The sequence below is a fragment of the Coturnix japonica genome, chromosome 5 (assembly GCF_001577835.2).
Source record: "Coturnix japonica isolate 7356 chromosome 5, Coturnix japonica 2.1, whole genome shotgun sequence".
Lineage (NCBI taxonomy): Eukaryota > Metazoa > Chordata > Aves > Galliformes > Phasianidae > Coturnix > Coturnix japonica.
This window is the reverse complement of record NC_029520.1, coordinates 30499134-30518446: the sequence shown is the minus strand read 5'-3', so window position 1 is coordinate 30518446 and position 19313 is coordinate 30499134. Positions and strand designations below refer to the sequence as shown.

Here is a 19313-nt window from a genome sequence, read left to right as displayed (position 1 = left end):
TGGTACGTTCTATAGGAGAGAAGTGGAGACCCGGTGCTGGTCACTCCAGCCCTGCAGCACATCAGCCGCAGCTGCCTGTCATTGCCTTTCTCTGGGGACCGGCTTTCCCCAGCGAGAGCAGCATGAAGGTCCACAGGCTCCTGTGGAGTAGAAAGCAGCTCCGAGGGTATGACTGCACCCTGGGACACATGGGTCAATGAAGGCACAGTGAGCACGGCGGCTGGGTTGGGGGGGAGGGAACGACCTCCGCCTCTTAAAGCAGAGTTTCAAACTCCGGCGTTCTCCCCTTCTACCCCCGTTTAGGAACAAGCCCCGTCACATCCAGGCAGCAGCGTGCACGGACACACCTCGAAGCGGCGCACACGTACGTGCCCGTCACGGCGCCTCGGCCTGCACCGCCGCCCGCGGTGGGACTAGAACCCGGGTCCCCGGACCCCGCGCTACCCATGCGGCCACCGGGGCACGAGCGCGGCTCCGGGCGCGCGCACCCGCTGGAGCCTGTGAGGGCGGTAGGGAACAGGGGGAGGCGGGGCTGAGCGCGGGAGCGCGCGTGCTCGCGAACTCGGCGGGACGCGCGCGCTCTCCCAGGCTTCCCAGGGAATCCAGCGGCAGCAGGAAGAGGCGCTTCCCCGCGCACGCGCAGCTGGCCCGGCGGGCGCGCGCTGAGCCGCGGCGGCGGGCGGGCGGGCAGGCGGGAGGGAGGGGGGAGGGGAGGGAAGCTGCTGAGGTAAAGTTAGGGGGAGAGAGAGACTCCGTCAGCCAAGCGAGAGCCGGGGAGGCTCGGCGGCCGCCATTACTGAGCCGAGAGCGCTGAGGAGGGAGCGGAGAGGCGGGACGGGACCGCGACCGCCGGCAGCGCTCGGGAGCCGCGGGCCGGAGAGAGGAGAGAGGAGCCCCGCGGGGAGGAGAAGCCGCCGGGGGCGCCGGCGCGGAGAGAGCGTCCCGGGAATGCAGCCGATCCCGCCGCCGCGGAGGAGCCGGATCCCGGCGGCGCGAGGTGAGGGCACGAATCCGCTCCCACGGGAGCCCCGGCGGCCCGCAGCGGGGCGGGAGGGACGGAGCGGGGGAGGCGGCCGCAGCCCGGGCGGGCGGTGCGGTCGCTGCTGGCCGCAGCCGGTCCGGAGGGTTGGGGCCGGAGCTGGGAGAGGGCGGGCGGCCCCCGGCCCAGGGCGGCCCCTCGGCACCGCGGTGGGGAGGGGAGGCGGGGAGGGCAGAGAGCCTGGTCCCAGGCAGGTGATGAAGGCCCGAGCGATGGGAGGGTCTGAAGCTGCCGTGCGAGCTGCCAGCTGGTCATGGCTCTCTGGGGAGGCAGGGCGGCAGGAAGGGGAGCTCCCCTGCTCCTTTGCTTTCCTTCCTCGTTCCCTTCTCTTCCCCCCCCTCCCCCCCCAACTCCTCCGGCTTCCTCCCTTCTTTCCATTCCCACCGCCGGTCTTTCCCCCCCCCCCTTTTCTGTTACCCTTCCTCCGTACTTCTTTCCCTCCTCACCGCCCCCTTCTACTCGTCCTCATCTTCTTTCGGTCCTCCAGCAAAAATTTGAACAGTTGTCAATTCTCCTCCTTCCTTTCACCTTCAAGTGTTGCGTGATACTAAATTGAAGCAAACTTCGCTTTCCTAATGATGTGTGTGCGTTTCTGTTTTTCCACCAGGTGGATTTTAAGCCTTTGAAATAGGGTAGCCAGTTGCAGTGTTGCAGCTCTTGAGCATTTTGAATCCCTTAAACCAGCATAACCTTTAGACTCTCTCCACCCAAGGAAAGCACCAGAGACACACAGATAGAGAGCCACGGTGTTGAGAATACAGGATATAAGAAGTACAAAATATTGTTTTTACTTAAAAATAAGGACTCTTTCTTTGAGGTGGGGAGAAATACAGGTCACCTTCCCCCAGAATCCGGCCTACCCTTGGCTCAGTGAGCCCCTTTTGCCCTCTCCTATGTTGCTTCTGGTACCAGTGTGGAGTATTTCCTTAATAAGTAGGAGGGAAGTGTTTTAAATCTAGACCAAAATAGTCCTGTGGGGGTATGTGTGTATTCTTTAGTGTCATGTGGGTAATTGGAAGATTTTTTTTAAATTTTTTTCTTAATAAAAAATCGTGACAGAAATTTAAAAAACTCTTCTGCAGAGTGAAAACAGAGAGAGGGAGAGAGATCAGTGTGTGCTGGTCAATTGGACGTCCATTTTAAACCTGTGCACTGAGGCCAGTTACAAGACTGGTGCTCATGTACTTACTCCATAGGTTAATGAGGAATTACAGGCTGGCATTTTGCTGTTGTGCTGCCATATCTTCTGAGGGCTCTTCAGCGTGACAGCTGCTGTCAGCAGTGACATCACTGAGCATAGTTGCACGTTTTCTCAGAGTAAAAAGAACCACATTTGTGTGTAAAACTTGTAGTATGTAACACCAGCATATCCGTTCATCCAGGTGTGTTTTTAGGATGCTCTGTTCTTCTTTGTGCCTTATTTGAAAATGATTTTAAAGATGTGCTGTGGTCTATTTATAGTGCTCTACTGGAACTCTGTTACTAGAGCTCAGAAAGCATGGTGCAACTACAGAGGGCTTTTCTGAAAGACTCTATAGCACTTAAAGTGGCAGAAATTGTTTTAGGCATTTGTTACGTGATCGCTATCTTGGTGTATTTGATATCAAGTAGTTTTTAAGCCAGGGGCGTACTGAACTTAAATAGTGTATGTCTTTTAAAGGTATCCCCATGGGAAGTGGCTGCCACCATTGTGTATTTCAATAAAAAAAGGGTAAATAATTGCGACCAAATGGTCGCTGCTCTCTGCTGTTGGTCTGTATTTTAGGTAAGGTATTACGTGTGCAGTGTAATCCAATTAAATACTTGATGCTCAGACTGAATTGTTTTAAAATCCTATATATAGCGCTAAGAATCACGTGCTGCAATTCTTTGAGGTTAAAATATGCTTTCCTAAAGCTGTAGGTGCTTTTTCACGTGTGAACTGAGAAGTAAAGAAATGCACTGACAGTGCTGGTAGGTCGTGCTGCGTAAGCTTTCACTCTGGGAGTTGTTAGTCCAGGAGATGGTACAGAGCTAAGTCCATTTCCGTTTATTGAAGGTACTAAAAGGAGGCAGGCGGGATCTTCAGGCTTCTGTAGGTCTGTCCTCAACAACAGACACGTCCTATGTACTGGCATCTTATGATGGTGTTTTTGCATGCAGCTCTAAAGCTCTCCACGCCATTATTGTCAGTAGGCTGACACGTGAACTGGCCTCCAAATTGCACATATCAGACATGCCCGGGGCATCGTGCTGTCCAACCTCTCCTGGGGGAACGAGAGTTTGTGTAGACAGGTGTTCAGGGCTGCTGTCATGGCTGTGTTGGTTGGCAGACCGGAAGCGTCGCATCCGTAAGTATTGTACCTCTGGGGATAAAACCTGCCCTGCGTTCTTACCGTGGAATGATGGAGGGTTCCCCTGCGAGGTTCAGTCCGCCCTGTTAGGGCACGGTTCTGCCCTGGCTGAGCGGTTGTGGCTGCGGCCCGGTGGCCGCCAGGGGGCTTCGTCGGCACGGCGATGAGGGCCCTCCCGCGCCCCGCCGGGTGGGAGCACCTGCGTGGGGGACGGGCGAGCCGCCGGCCGCCTCCTGGCCCGCAGGTGTGATGCCAGAGCTGCAGAGAGTAGAGCTGGGTGACTGGTCGTCCCGGTGATACCGAGAGCTGGCTGTTAGCGCTGCCAGGATTTCTTTTTCTTGTGTCTGTTATTACCAATGTAAAGGAGGCACAATACTCTTAATCGCCTTTTTTTTTTTTTTGAGAGCTCTTAGCCTAGAGGTCAGTGTAACTGAGGTTGGAGTGTTGTTTCTTCGTTGATTTTTAGGAGGTACTTGTGTAAGGGCATTAATTTCACAGATCGTTTGAGCCCTGTCATCGCTTCCATATGTTTGTGCATTTTAATAGAATATTTAAACTAAAGAGAAATGAGTTTGCAATATTTGGCCGGGAAATTGAAGGAATTGCAGTGAAGTTACTTTGAGTATTAGCTGTGCTTTTTTTGCAAAGCCTATCACCCGTCAGAAACTGAATGAATCTGTGGTTATTTCGTTGTGGTTATATGTGTTTTGTGGTACATCACAGCAGTTTCCTTGGTTTTGCAGTACTGTATTGCTGGACGTGTTAGCATAGCTGAAGGATGTTCGCATTTAGAAAGGGGAAACTAAAACCTCTGCGCAGTTCTAGAAATGTAGCTATTTTTACACTGTAGCATTAAGTTAAATTAGATAATGATTCTGCAAAATATTATTTGCCACTTACATGTGGCTTTTCATTTGTTCACTTTGCAAACAGTTGAAGTGTTCTCACTTTACACAACTAGAAATTGCACATCTGGGTTGTATGAATTACTCTTTGAATCAAGTCTCTAAACTTCTCCTGTCAGTACTCAGACTCTGTACTGCGGTTCCTCATCAAGCCAATTAACATGAAATGATCCAGATACGTGGATCAGTGAAATTTAAGTTGCAGCAAATGCATTTTAGCCCAATTTCTCTCATCACCCTCCCTCATCTGCTCCATTTTCTTTCTTCTTTTTCTGTCAGTTCATTCCCTTTTGTAAGATTTCTTCCCTTAGTGCTTTTGTGTGTTCTTGAATGACTTTGTCAATAGGCTGATCAGGTAGTCTTGTGCTAAGAAACTCCTGTGAGCAGTAGGCATGTCTTCAGTAGGAGCTTTTCCTGTGGAGGAAGGATTATGAATTTATTTTTCCCATAAGCTTGCACTATTTACTTTGCTGTTAAAATCAAAGCTTTGAATGTGTATTGAGTGCTCTTGAGTATTCAGAAACCTGTAGATAAGTCACTTGAGAGGCCTGAGTTCAGACTTGTGCAGTGATGATAATTGGAACCTCTGCAGTTTACCTGTGTTGTTCCGTGATCTAATTTGTATAGTTCAGTGTTTGTGTTTTTTTTCTTTGTGATTTTTGCCAACAGCAGCAATGACAATAATTCCCCTGGAGTACAGGATTCCAGCTGAGGGGTGATGGTCTGTTTTGAGTTTAGAAACAAAATTCAAGCCTTGCTTTAATTGTGGGCAATGCAGTAGAGGTTTTCAAATTACTCTTATTAGTAGGAGAGATCTAGGAAACTTCAATGTTTAAACCCAGCTTTGTGTTCATTTATTGGGCGGTCAGTTTTTCTTTCTGTCCTTTCATAAACTTCACTTTCCTATGTGAAGAAGTCTTTGGTGTCTCACTCCCTTAAGGACGATAGCTGGACACTGTAGGAACCAGATCTGAGATGAATGCATTGGGGCAGTCCCTTCTTGTCCTTCACTTGTGTATCAGGACCAACCTCCCTGTGTCTAACACTGTGTTCCTTTTGCATTTGAGTTTCAAGTTGTTGCTGGAGGTGTTTCAGAGCATCATCCCCTACTGTCTCATTGTTTCTTGGTTAAATAATGGTTCAGGCAGCGCATCAGGAAATTATTTCTACTAGGAGAATTTTACCAGTGAGCACTGAATTGACCCTTATATATGAATAAAATTTCAAGTACAGGTAATTAGATAAGGTTGCCATTATTTGTGAGGGTGTGTCTATTGGCACGATAGTAAGAAGAGCAGGGCACACGGAATGACTGGTGAATCATGATTCTTAGTGAGATGATATTGGCAGGCTCTGAATCTAGTTTAGTTGGTTAAAAGGACCTTGATTTGAAGAGAACGGGTTTTTTAATGCTTGTTAGAGTAAAGAATATACCTCTTGGTTAATTATTGAATGAGCAACAGCAATACTACTGTAAGCTATGTTTATGTTAGGTTGGTTTGTTTTTTTCAGTAATTGACGGTGTTTGAATTGTTCTGTTACACTTTGGATATAATTAGTGATGTGCTGATAGATGTTAAAATTCAGATATCTAAGTATTTTCTAATGCTAAATTTTGGTACACAGTGTGAAGTGAGGGCTGAAGCTGCATGTCAGCAGTATTCTTAATTCTTAAACTATGGCTTCCTTGGGATCATGGTCCTTGATATTTGAAAGTGATGTGTATGCAAAAGTCATTCTGCAAACTGTTTTATAGGCATTTAGTGTTTGAATTGACTTTGTGACCCACTGTAGAGGTCACAGTAACTTAATGCATTCACATACCCTGTGACGCAGACTAGGCTGGGATGGCCCTCTTCTAAAACTGTGCTTAGGTGGCTCATTTATGTACATCCTCAGAGCACTATGGTAATTGAAACCAATCCTGGAAAAACAGCGGTCCTTAACTGTTGACTCTAGGCAGCGTTAGAGTGAGCAGATGGCCATGGGAGAACTTTACTTACCTGTTAGTATTGTTCTCAGCTGCTGAGTTTGTTGTTGTCATGAGCGGTTCTGGAGAGTCTTTCATACAACACTTACACTTCAGCCTTGCTAGGTCTGCACACTGGAAATGTTTTTAGGTTCAGAAAATAATTTCAGAAGGTATTGCAGAGTACTGTTGTGTAAGTGATTTTCTTGGCTGTGGGCTCACCTGCAACTTCCTGTGCAGCTGCAATTACTAAATAAAGACAAGTGATACTATTTTAGAATTTTATTAACTGCTGATAATAATCATCTCTCATGCTAATACTTAGACTTTTGCTCAAAAGACTTTAAGATACATGTATTTGGGAGTAAATGATATCTGTGGCTCTAGCTGATCTTTTAGTGTTTGTTACCACAAGTTGAGAATTGCAGTATTTCTCTGGTATCGATGCATTGCTTATCACTTGCTGAACTCTTATTAAAATCAGAAAGACAACTTAGTAAAGATTAAGTTGTCTTTTTAACCACCTGTATTATTCCGAAATAGTATTACTGAGAATATAAATGACATAGAAAAAAACATGCATTTTGGATGTTATGCTTAGCACATTTAAAGCATGGTACTATATCTCCGTCAGAACTTTTCCTTAGTTGAAAGGGCTTGCACCATGAGGCAGTCCAAGTGCATCAAGTTTCATTCCTTTCCTGTGTCTTAGTAAATGTAACGCTGACCTGGCATTTAAAGCCTGGTTTTGAGTGGTTTCAAATTGAAGATCCATGGATTAGATCGGTTTTTGATAACTGTACTGTAGTTAGTTGCTGCTACAAAATCAACATTTACTGGGGTTTATTTACAGGTAAGAGGATTTTGATGTAGATTGTACTTTTTTAGTAATAAGATTCATGTATTTATGTAGGCATTCATTTTATGTGTACTCTACCTAACAGATTGCTTCAAGTCCATCTTACAAAACTATATTCCAGGTCTTTCAGAGTTACAAATTCTTTAATTGGGATTTTTAAAAAAATGTTACCTATTTTGTATATAATCTGAGATAAGTGTATTCACTTAAAGGCTTTTGCAGCCTACATGTGGCTGAAATACCACCTTGTACTTCTGAAATCACAGTTACTTAGGAAGAGTTATGTCTTCTGTCTGTTCCAAGTATTAATAGCTGTGTTTAGATGGTTTAAATTAAGAGCAAGATCCAGCTTGGGCTCTGAGTTGTGAATTAAGTGTATAGATTTAATATGGGGGAAACAGTTTCCACGCACAACTTAAGAGTTACGTCTTTTCTGATTGCTGCTGCTTCTGTCATAATTTTGAAGTTGTTGGTGAATCTTACCTTTGTTTTTTGATCCCTCAGAGAAGGACTTACTGAAGGTCACTGTTTAGATGTGGTGACATCACTGCAGAAAGATCGCAGCAGGATAATTGTCCTGCTTTGCACCTTGTTTTTCTAACAGTAAGTTTAGGCTTTAGGTCTTCATAATCTTTTGTTCAAGGGGGGTAGGCGGGTAAGTACAAGGTGATGCACCTTATTTTCTTCATAACTGCACCAGGAAATCTGGAAGCCTGTAGAGACATGGTCTTATGACACAATTGTCAGGTCAGAGATTCTTCCTGCAATGATGTCATACATTTCAGTTCTTCAAAATCCTTCTGTCTACACATAGAAGTACTCTATTATTTTCAAGTCAGAGACAAAATAACTTGCAGAAAACAACCCCTCCTTTGAGTCTGTTTCCACTGTTTTGAAAGTCTTCAGTGGCAGAAGTTTGGTGAGAGACTAGTTTCTTTGCTTTTCCATGTAAGCATTCAATTTCACCTTACTCTTAGTACTTAATCTCTTAATATATTGATTAGATGAAACATTTATTGCTGGAGGAGGAAGAATGTTTGCTACATGAAGACATAGGTAATCTGAAAGTATTGATTGAGTCTTGTAAACTAGTTGCAAATTGACAGCATCTTCCTGATTAAATAAAGTAGTCTTATGAAGGAAGGTTTCTGTTTAGTCCACATCAAATGTGTATTGTGCTGTGTTAAACAGAAAACATTTTTATAGTGGAAGCGGTGACTAAATGTCTCATTCTGGTGGTTTGAATGATGCTACTATGATAAGGTTTGCTTTAGAAAGAAAACACTGGGTTGGTTTATTTGTACTAATATAAACACTGTTTGCGAAGGATTTACTTTCACTAAGTGATTTTATGTGCAGAGCCATTTTCTTCTAGCTCTAAATTTTGAGTTTCAAAAACATAAAAATATAGTGGAAAAAGTAAAAAGCAAAAAAAAACCAAACCAAAACAAAAATCTTCCTGAATGTCTTGAGTTGTTTTTAAAAAAACAGAACAAATTCCTAAAAAGCAGCATAAGTTTTACTTCTTGCAATTTAAAAGCTACTAAGTATAAAAATTATTAACATTACTTTCCCTTTCCTTTTTCAATATAAGACATAGTTTATTCTGCCTTAAAAAGGTACTTTTCTTCACTATTTTTGTAACTGAAAGCTGTTGTTTTTTTTAAAAAAATGTATTAAGTTTCTATATTGTGGTCAATGAGCTGCATTATTAAGATGATGACATAGATACTGTGCTTCTGATCAGACCTTCAGTTTCTACTTCTAGGTGGAAAACTAGTGAAGCATTAATTCTATATGGCCAGTTTGTTAAAGGTTTCAAAACTTCCTTTTCCTGTTACAGTGTGATACAAATACTTTTTAGAAACTTCTTAATGGTTATAATTAAGCTTCATATGTTCTAACATTTGTGAACTCAAAATGTTCATATGGTATCTCCTGTGCTTCAGTCCATGCCTGTTACCTCTTCTTTCAGTCACTATTAGTGGAAGGAATCTGTCTCTGCATTCATTATACCTTCCCTCCAGATATTTATATACATTGATGAGATCCCTCCAGGTTAAACAGTTTTAACCTTTCCTTATGTGAGAGAATGAGATAATGTTTTAATCCCCTAACAAGCGTGGTGACCCTTCACTGCACAGTCTACACTGTGTCCGTATCTTTCTTATTGTATGGACGCAGTACACCAGGTATGGTCTGTCTCATCAGTACTGAAGTAGATTAGAAAAACCAACTCTTTTGACACACTTGTGACTCTTCCTACTGTAGCCTAAGCTACCATTAGCTTTCTTTGCCACAAGGCCACAGTACTAACTCCTGATAACTTGCTGCCCACTGGGATTCTGAAGTTTGCATCTGTGAAGCTACTTTCCATATGGTTAGCTTACAGCATATATTGATATAAGCAGTTGTTCTTCTCCAGGTGCTAAAATTTGCGCTTCTTGTTGAACTGCAAGGGTTCCTGCCAGGCTTTCTCCAATAAGTCTCTCTGTAAAGCAGTGTAAACTTGTGATGTATCAACCTTTCTTCCCAGTTTTGTATGGTCTGCAAACTTACTGAGTACTCAGTGACCCATCACTGAAATCATTATGGGAGATGTTGAACGTTACTGGACTCAGTATTAACTCCTGGGGTACTCCTCCAGTTTGTGGACTTCAGTTAGGCTTGACATTCACAATGGCAACCTGCTGGGTGTGGCCACTCAGCCTTCTTTTGTTTGTGCCGTTTTCTGCATAGTGCAATTGTTTGTAAAATAGTAAATATCTTTCCATTTGCAGTACATACACAAGCAATATCTTCTGATTAATAACTGATAGTGCAACTCATTATACAGGATGACAGTTTCAGTAAAACCACTGGATCCTTGTAATAATTCTATGGGATTTTGTGTGTATTGAGTTTCTATTTACAGGGGTTTTTTTTGTTTGTTTGTTTGTTTTAAATTTATTTTAAAGAGACAGAGGGATATACATTATATTTTTTTAAAACTTCAGAATTAACTCTTATCTTTCTATGTTAGTATCCGTATATCCGCGTTCACTTTTTTTTTTTTCCAATAGAATTTAGATTAGAAGCTTCCCCTTAAAAGCAGTTTGCTGTTAGCATACAAGTAAAGTTTACTTTTGCAGGTAGGTGGTAACTGTGTTGCATTGTCAACTTCCTGGTTTCACAGCTTCATACTCAGAACATTTCTTTACTGGAAACTGAAAGTGGAATTCATAAACGGACCCTAAGTTAATGTTATTTATGCAAGTAAGCCTGCTATTCAGTGAAGATGTGAGCATAAATGAAAGTATATGTATGTGAATATTTCTCTGGATTTGTTACTGTAACATATTTATGTATAGTGAGAGCCTGCCACCATAAAGCTTGACTTGTCCCTTATCTCAAGTAATAAGGAAAATTCTGATAAAGCAGAAAATGTTGCTTAGTGCTTGTAATTTGTGCAAGAAAAAACTTATTTGTTCTTTTCAGCCATATTCTGATCACTTATTCAAATAGATGATGAACTGTTACTGAACTGTGTTTAAAACCTGTTCATTTTGAAATCTTTGATATAAATAAGATTAACATGAATAAATTGGGAGCTCAAGATCTCATTTAAAGTAGTTGTGAAGCATTCATGTACAGAGAAAATAATTTCGGGGTAAACAAACAGTATTGTTTTTAAAACCTCTTTTTCTCTTGAGGATTACGGAAGGAAATAATCTGCAATCTGTAACTTTTTTTTCCTTTATTTTTTTTCCTTTAGGAAGATGATCCTTCTTCATTCTGAGTGTCTGAACTCTCAACGACAAGCTGAAGCAAGAACAACTGAAAGCTGTTTGTGAAACCTTGGATATACAATTTAACCTAGTAGGAACATTTCCAGAATGAAAACCACATACAGTTACCTTAATAATTGCCAAATAATGAGAGGAAAGTTATGATGGCAAAAAACAAAGAGCCACGTCCCCCATCTTATGCTGTTAGTGTTGTTGGACTGTCTGGAACTGAAAAGGATAAAGGTAATTGTGGAGTTGGGAAATCGTGTTTGTGCAATAGATTCGTTCGTTCGAAAGCAGATGAATATTATCCTGAGCATACCTCTGTGCTTAGCACAATTGACTTTGGAGGAAGAGTTGTTAACAATGATCACTTTTTGTACTGGGGTGACGTAACGCAATGTGGGGAGGATGGAATTGACTGCAGAATTCACGTAATTGAGCAGACTGAGTTCATTGATGATCAGACTTTCTTGCCTCATCGGAGTACAAACTTACAACCGTACATAAAACGTGCAGCTGCCTCCAAACTGCAGTCAGCAGAAAAATTAATGTACATTTGCACAGATCAGCTGGGCTTGGAACAAGATTTTGAGCAAAAACAAATGCCTGAAGGGAAATTAAGCATAGATGGATTTTTGCTGTGCATTGATGTAAGCCAAGGATGCAATAGGAAGTTTGATGATCAACTTAAATTTGTGAATAATCTGTATATTCAGTTATCAAAATCTAAGAAACCCATAATAATAGCAGCAACAAAATGTGATGAATGTGTGGATCATTATCTACGAGAAGTTCAGGCATTTGCTTCTAATAAGAAGAACCTTGTGGTCGTGGAAACATCAGCAAGATTCAATGTCAACGTTGAAACTTGTTTTACTGCCCTTGTACAAATGATGGATAAAACTCGTGGTAAACCTAAAATAATCCCCTACTTGGATGCCTACAAAACTCAAAGACAGCTAGTTGTTACGGCAACAGACAAGTTCGAAAAACTTGTCCAAACTGTGAGAGACTATCATGCTACTTGGAAAACAGTTAGTAACAAACTGAAAAACCACCCTGATTATGAAGAGTACATAAATTTGGAAGGAACAAAAAAGGCCAAAAATACATTTTCAAAACACATAGAGCAGCTTAAACAGGAACACATTAGAAAAAGAAAAGAAGAATACATTAATGCATTGCCAAGAGCTCTTAATACTCTTCTGTCAAATCTAGATGAGATTGAACATTTGAGCTGGTCAGAAGCATTGAAGTTAATAGAAAAAAGGCCTGACTTCCATTCCTGTTTTGTAGTGCTTGAAAAAACACCCTGGGATGAAACAGACCACATAGATAAAGTGAATGACAGAAGGATTCCATTTGACCTTCTCACTACGCTAGAGGCAGAAAAAGTTTATCAAAATCATGTGCAGCATCTTATATCTGAAAAGAGGAGGATTGAAATGAAGGAGAAATTCAAAAAAACTCTTGAGAAAATCCAGTTCATTTCACCTGGACAGCCATGGGAAGAAGTTATATGTTTTGTTATGGAGGATGAGGCGTTCAAATACATCACTGATGCAGATAGTAAGGAAGTGTATGGTAGGCATCAGAGAGAGATTGTTGAAAAAGCCAAAGAGGAGTTTCAGGAAATGCTTTTTGAACATTCAGAGCTATTTTATGACCTGGATCTTAATGCAACACCAAGTTCAGATAAGATGAGTGAAATTCATGCAGTTCTGAGTGAGGAGCCTAGATACAAAGCTTTGCAGAAACTTGCACCTGATAGAGAATCTCTTCTTCTCAAACACATAGGATTTGTTTATCATCCAACTAAAGAAACTTGTCTCAGTGGCCAAAATTGCATGGACATTAAAGTAGAGCAGTTACTTGCCAACAGTCTTCTGCAGTTAGACCATGGCCGTTCAAATTTATACCATGATAGTGCCAACATAGATAAGGTTAATCTTTTCATTTTGGGTAAAGATGGCCTTGCACAAGAGTTAGCAAATGAAATTCGGACACAGTCTACTGATGATGAATATGCATTAGATGGAAAAATATATGAGCTTGATCTTAGGCCAGTTGATGCAAAATCCCCATACCTGTTGACTCAGTTGTGGACCTCTACCTTCAAACCACATGGTTGTTTTTGTGTGTTTAACTCTATTGAATCACTGAATTTTATTGGGGATTGCATTGCAAAAATAAGAGCTGAAGCATCTCAGATAAGGAGAGACAAATATATGGCTAATCTTCCATTTACACTGATACTGGCTAATCAGAGGGACAGTGTTAGCAAGAATCTACCTATTCTGAGACATCAGGGACAGCAGCTGGCCAACAAATTGCAGTGTCCTTTCGTAGATGTGCCTGCTGGTACATATCCACGTAAATTTAATGAGACCCAAATAAAGCAAGCTCTGAGGGGAGTACTGGAAGCAGTTAAACATCACTTTGATGTTGTGAGTCCTGTTCCCACTATTAAAGATCTGTCAGAAGCTGACTTAAGAATTGTCATGTGTGCTATGTGTGGTGATCCATTCAGTGTAGATCTCATTCTTTCACCCTTCCTTGACTCCCACTCCTGTAGTGCTGCTCAGGCTGGCCAAAACAATTCTGTGATGCTTGATAAAATTATAGGTGAAAAGAGGCGTAGAATACAAATAACTATATTATCATACCATTCTTCAATTGGTGTAAGGAAAGATGAACTTGTTCATGGATACATACTGGTTTACTCTGCAAAGCGGAAGGCGTCCATGGGGATGCTTCGGGCATTTCTTTCTGAAGTTCAGGATACAATTCCTGTCCAATTGGTGGCTGTTACGGATAGCCAGGCAGACTTTTTTGAGAATGAAGCTATCAAGGAGCTCATGACTGAAGGAGAACACATAGCAACAGAGATAACTGCGAAGTTTACAGCTTTATACTCATTATCTCAGTATCATCGTCAAACGGAGGTCTTCACATTATTCTTTAGTGATGTATTAGAGAAGAAAAACATGATTGAAAGTTCCTACATGTCGGACAGCACAAGAGAAACAACACATACAAGTGAGGATGTTTTTTCAAGGTCTCCCAGAGGAAGTTCCCTTGACTATAATTATCCAGATTCAGAGGACGATGCTGAGGGGCCGCCACCATACAGTCCAATTGGTGATGATGTAAGGTTACTCCCAACCCCTAGTGACCGTTCAAAGTACCGATTGGACTTGGAAGGAAATGAGTATCCTATTCACAGTACACCACTCAATTGTCATGACCATGAACGCAACCATAAAGTGCCTCCTCCAATAAAACCGAAACCCCTTGTTCCAAGGACAAATGTGAAAAAACTGGATCCTAACCTTCTGAAAACAATAGAGGCAGGTATTGGTAAAAACCCAAGGAAACAACCTTCTCGAGTGCCTGTAGCACCACCAGAAGATGTAGACCAGTCTGACAATTATGCTGAGCCTATTGATACCGTTTTCAAACCTAAAGGCTATGCAGATGATATCTACGCAGTTCCGGATGATAGTCAGAACCGTGTTATTAAAGTTCGAAACTCAATGCCTATAAATGCCCAGGGTGATGAAGAAAATGGGTTTTCTGAGAGAATATCTAAAAGTCATGGAGAAAGAAGGCCTTCAAAGTACAAATATAAGTCTAAGACATTGTTCAGCAAAGCTAAGTCTTACTATAGGAGAACGCATTCAGATGCAAGTGATGATGAGGCTTTTACCACCTCTAAAACTAAAAGAAAAGGCAGGCATCGTGGTAGTGAAGAAGACCCACTTCTGTCACCTGTTGAAACATGGAAGGGCGGCATAGATAACCCTGCTATTACATCAGATCAAGAATTGGATGAAAAGAAAATAAAAAAGAAAACTCAAAAAGTAAAAGAAGATAAGAAGGTAAGTCAGTTATTTGCAATGTGAACCACATGTGTTTATACGTTATTGGCTTTTTTACACATCTAATGTATTATAAGGAAGGAGAAATAAAAATATGTGTGATTCTTTATTTTGAAAAATATACTGTAAAATTATTAAGTAGCGTTATTTCATTTTGTCTAAGATTTCTCCAGCAGACCTGGGGAATGAGATGGGTTGTCTGCCTAATCAGTTGTTTGACAAGTTTTAGTCCTTTTTTCATATCTGTAAGTACCTGTGCAGTTTCATTTCCTTCACGTACACGTAAGTGAAGGCAGAATTTAATCTACAAATCCTTCCTTGTTAATCTGTTTAAAAAAAAAACAACAACAAAAAACAAGCAACGAAACAAAACCTACTTTATGAATACAGGGGTAGAACTGGTTCTTTCAGTTCTTGCAGTTCTTGCTGTCGGAATGAAGTTAAGGGCTGGGGAATGAAAGGAGTGGTTTCTTTTTCACTCTCAGTTGTTTGCTGGGAATGTGGAACTCTTTCTAAAAGCCTGGAAAAAAAATTTTTTATAGTGGTTTTACTGACCACTGAGTTTTTCTAGTGTGTGCAAACAAGTAATCAACCCGTACAATTTTCTGTTAAAATAAAAAGAACAAAATGCCCACCTAGTGTAAGTTTGTAAATAACTGGTAGAAAAATGTGTATTCTATTTCACTCTTTGTTTTTTTGTTTTTTTGGTTTTTTTTTTAAGGATTATGTTCAGGTTGTGTTGTGATTATAGGTACTGAATTTATACTCCTTGTAGGTTAGATTATAATTTTAGGCAAGCATGGTCTTGCAAGTGGTTTCTGTTTAACATTACATTGGTCGGTTAAATATATTCCTTTTTTTGGTCAAAAATAGGACCTCGTTCTCAATATTGTCCTTGATAGAGTTTTTTGGATGTTCCTACTAGCTTATATCTGACTACCGGAATAGCATATAGAAACAGAAGTTTAGTTCAAATAGAATGTGGAGTTAAACTTTGCTAATTGTTTAAGTCCTGAATTGCTCTTATTATGCAGATTTGAATTATGTGATTTGAATCACACACGACTTAAAGGGTACTGTATTTTTTTAAGGCTTCCTAATGAGTGTAAATGTTATTGTCTTATGACTACAAAATCATATGGTTAAAAATACTTTGAAGATACTTTTTTTAAAGGGGAAACAATTTTTTTAAAAATGAAGCAATTATGTACTTCTGATTTAAGTTACCTTATTCCATAGAAATTTAAATACAGTGTTCATACTGCTGTCTCAACTGTGTTGAGAGAAAGTTCCTTCGAGGTGGATATTTATGTTGAAGCTGTGTAGACTGGATGTTATAAGATCTTCCCTTCCTCTCATTGTGTCAGCAGCTCCCCTGCTGTCTTTACCAAGGCCTCTGCTGTTGCTTTAGCCTGTTGAGGAGCAGATGTAGGCAGAAGTTTCTGACTGTTGTAACTTTCTTTGCAGTGGCTAAGACTACTACAAGAGTAGTTTCAAGTTTTCTGTAGCTTTCCTCTTGCTTTTTTTCTCAATCTGAAATTTATGGTCCAGGGCTGTTGCTCTCATGTCTAATAGCAGAAGTAGAAATATTTGGAATGATGGAGAAAGCAAATTTATCTTGTGAGGTAAAATGCTCATAAGTATTCAGAAAGTCATAAGAATGTTGGATGCCTAGTTCTTTTAATAGGTATTGGGGGGTTTTTGTGTATGTTGTGTTGATTTGGATTATGTGGAAAATCAAACTGAAGTTCATGTTGTACATGTACAGTGTTTAACAACTTCTGAAATATTTCTTAAAGCTCGTACTGATAACTTTTTCTACACTATTCAACTGTATGCACTGGTAACATAAGTTGAAGTGTAGCTATTTTTGCTATAACTGTAGTTAGACTAAAATGTAAACTTTCATAAAATGAATTAGTTTCAGTTCAAAACAAAAACTCAACTGGTTAAGTCTGCGGTCCTCATTGTCAGAGATTACATCTGGAGGGATAGGAAGGAGGAAAGGAGTTTTGGCAAACAATAGGGAAAACAACTAGTGTTTTTCCAGCCTTAGTTCTATTCTGAAACCTTATACCACAGAGTAACCTGAGTTGGTGAGGGGATGCGGTGATTATGAAGCCCAAGTATTGGCTTCATAACGGTAGGACCATCCAAAATCCAAGTGCTATGTTTGAGAGCGTTATCCAAATGCTCCTTGAACTCTGTCAGCTTTGGGCTGTGTCCAGTTGCCTTGGGGATTCTGTTCCATCCCTGACCACTTGCTCGAACAGAGTGTTTTCCTAACACCCACCTTGACCCTCTTCTGATGCAGCTCCATGCCATTCCTTCAGGCACTGTCACCAGAGAGCAGAGCTCAATGCAGGCCCTCTGTTCCCTGTGAGGAGCTGTAGGCCACCATGGGGCCTCCCCTCAGCATCCTTTGCTCTGCACTGATCAAACCAAGGGACCTCAGCTGCTTCTCATTTGTTTTGCCCTTCAGACCCTTGATCATCTTTGTAGCCTTCCTTTGTACAGTCTCTAATAGTTCTAAGTCCTCCTTACCTTTTGGATCTGAAAGCTGTGTGTGGTGCTTGAGATAAGGCTGCACAGTGCAGAGCAGAGTAAAGCAATCCCTTACCTGGTGGCAGTGCTGGGGCTGGTACCTCCCAGGGTACAGTTGGCCCTTGGCACTGCTGTGGCACACTGATGGTTCAGATTCAGTTATTGTCAGTCAGTCCCCAGATCTTTTCTGCAGGGCTGTCTCTCATCCTGTCTGTACAGCTAGCCCCAGTCTGACTTATACAGCTAGGGTTGCTGTGTCCCAAGTACAGAATCTGGCACTTGTTGCATTTGTACCAAACTTAAAACATTTATTCTGAACACTTGAGATGTTATCGAGGACAGATGTAAATATTCGATATTGCTATACTTATTTCTGTTTGGAAACATAAATTAGAATGTTTTACTTTGGGAAGTATCATGATGACAGATCAGTGGCAAGCAGATAACGTTACTTGCAATATCCTCTAGCACTGCTTGTTACCAAAGGAAATTAAAGCTTTTAAAACAGAGACCAGTAAAACTGAGCGTACTTTAGTCTGAATTTTTGGTCTGTCTGTTAAACACTTGTGTTCTCAGATCTTATTTCTTTATGCCAGTGGTCAGAACCGGAGGAACCATCCCTGAGCTTTATTTTCAGTTACTGTTGAAATAATCCATCAGAAGACTTTTTCCCCTCATTGTCACTGTTTTTGTAGAACTCCAGAACTTCTGTCATCTTTCTGTTGATGAGGAACCCTTTTGCAACTTTTAGTTTTCACCTTTTCTTGTGGTAACCCGATATTTTTTTTTTTCCTTTTGTGATCCTTTGCCTGCAAACATGTAAGCAAGAATGTTGTTGCTTTTTACTTCTTGACCTGAGTTTTAGAAGATGAAGTTTTGTAATTCCTCTGAGCCTATATTTTTGAATAAGGATGACTAAAACAGTGTGTAGTATTGCAAATAGTGTTGTATTTGTCGAGTAGCACCCACTCTTTCCTGCAGTTACTGCTACTTTAATACACTTAGGCCCATTCCTGTCTTCCAACTACTGTATTTCTAGTACATAGTACAGACGGTAGTTTTCCAGTGCATGATTTTTCTACTGGACTATGACTTTTACTTAATATTGTCCTGTTTCTGTTACTGTATTTGTCACAGTACTTTCATATCACACCGAATCTATTACTAGATTCCAAGTTGGTAAAACTACCCTTTAACTGTGTTTTTTTTGCCTCAAGAAAAGTGAGTGTATTTTCAGTGGAGAAGGTAGGATCAGTCTATTGTAATCTGATTTATGATAAAATCACCTTCATCCCATTTTATTACATATTAGAGTTATTACAGTGACTCTAAACATTCTGCAAATAATTGTTCTGTAGCCTTGTGTGTATTACTAACAAGCAGTCTGTTAACCTTTCTCTGGTTGAGAGATGAAGAATGAGGACTGGTTTTCAGAGTCAAAGCACCTTTTAGCCAGGTTGATGTGGAGTTGTGTCTGCACCTCATGCGTGAGGTAATGCTGTGCTTGAAAGTAAGCTTCCATGTGTATGCAGTTTTTTTATGCAGCTTTGCTTTGATTGTTTTTTACCTTGACTGGTGAGACCTCTCCAGCTGAGATGTGTATCTGTACTCATTCATCTCTTCAAATAGAACAAGTAGGAACTTCAAGCATATGCTTACCTCAATTAAAATGCTCTAATAATATTGAGGTGTGGTATTGTGTGTTGATCTGCACCAGTCTCTTGAGAAGCAGCAGTCTTGCAGGCCATATACTAAAGTATATGTTCAGTTCAACTTGATCAGTTTGGAGGTACGGAACAACGCAGTGATAAAGTGGAAGATTTCAAGACCCGAAAGGGAAGTGAGCATCTCTGGATGCTATGAGAAACCTTCCTGCTTGTCAGGCATAAGGCACTTCTTCATATGCACTATAATTCCAAACTGCAGTAGTTGGGAAGTTTATACATTGATACCAAATATGTAAGGCCCAAACCTCTGTGTGTTTTTTAAAATATATCAGTTTATCAACATTAA

The 19313-nt window shown here is 41.0% G+C and overlaps 1 protein-coding gene across 1 annotated transcript in view; it reads left to right on the top strand.

The window, feature by feature from the left end:
* The first annotated feature begins 883 nt into the window (after positions 1–883).
* Positions 884–19313, top strand: part of ARHGAP5 (Rho GTPase activating protein 5) — a 45761-nt gene continuing 27331 nt past the window's right edge. The window contains exons 1-2 of the mRNA XM_015864969.2: positions 884–997; positions 10860–14756. Coding sequence (XP_015720455.1) covers positions 11034–14756 — 3723 coding nt within the window. The 5' untranslated portion in view covers positions 884–997; positions 10860–11033. The remainder of the gene's footprint in view (positions 998–10859; positions 14757–19313) is intronic.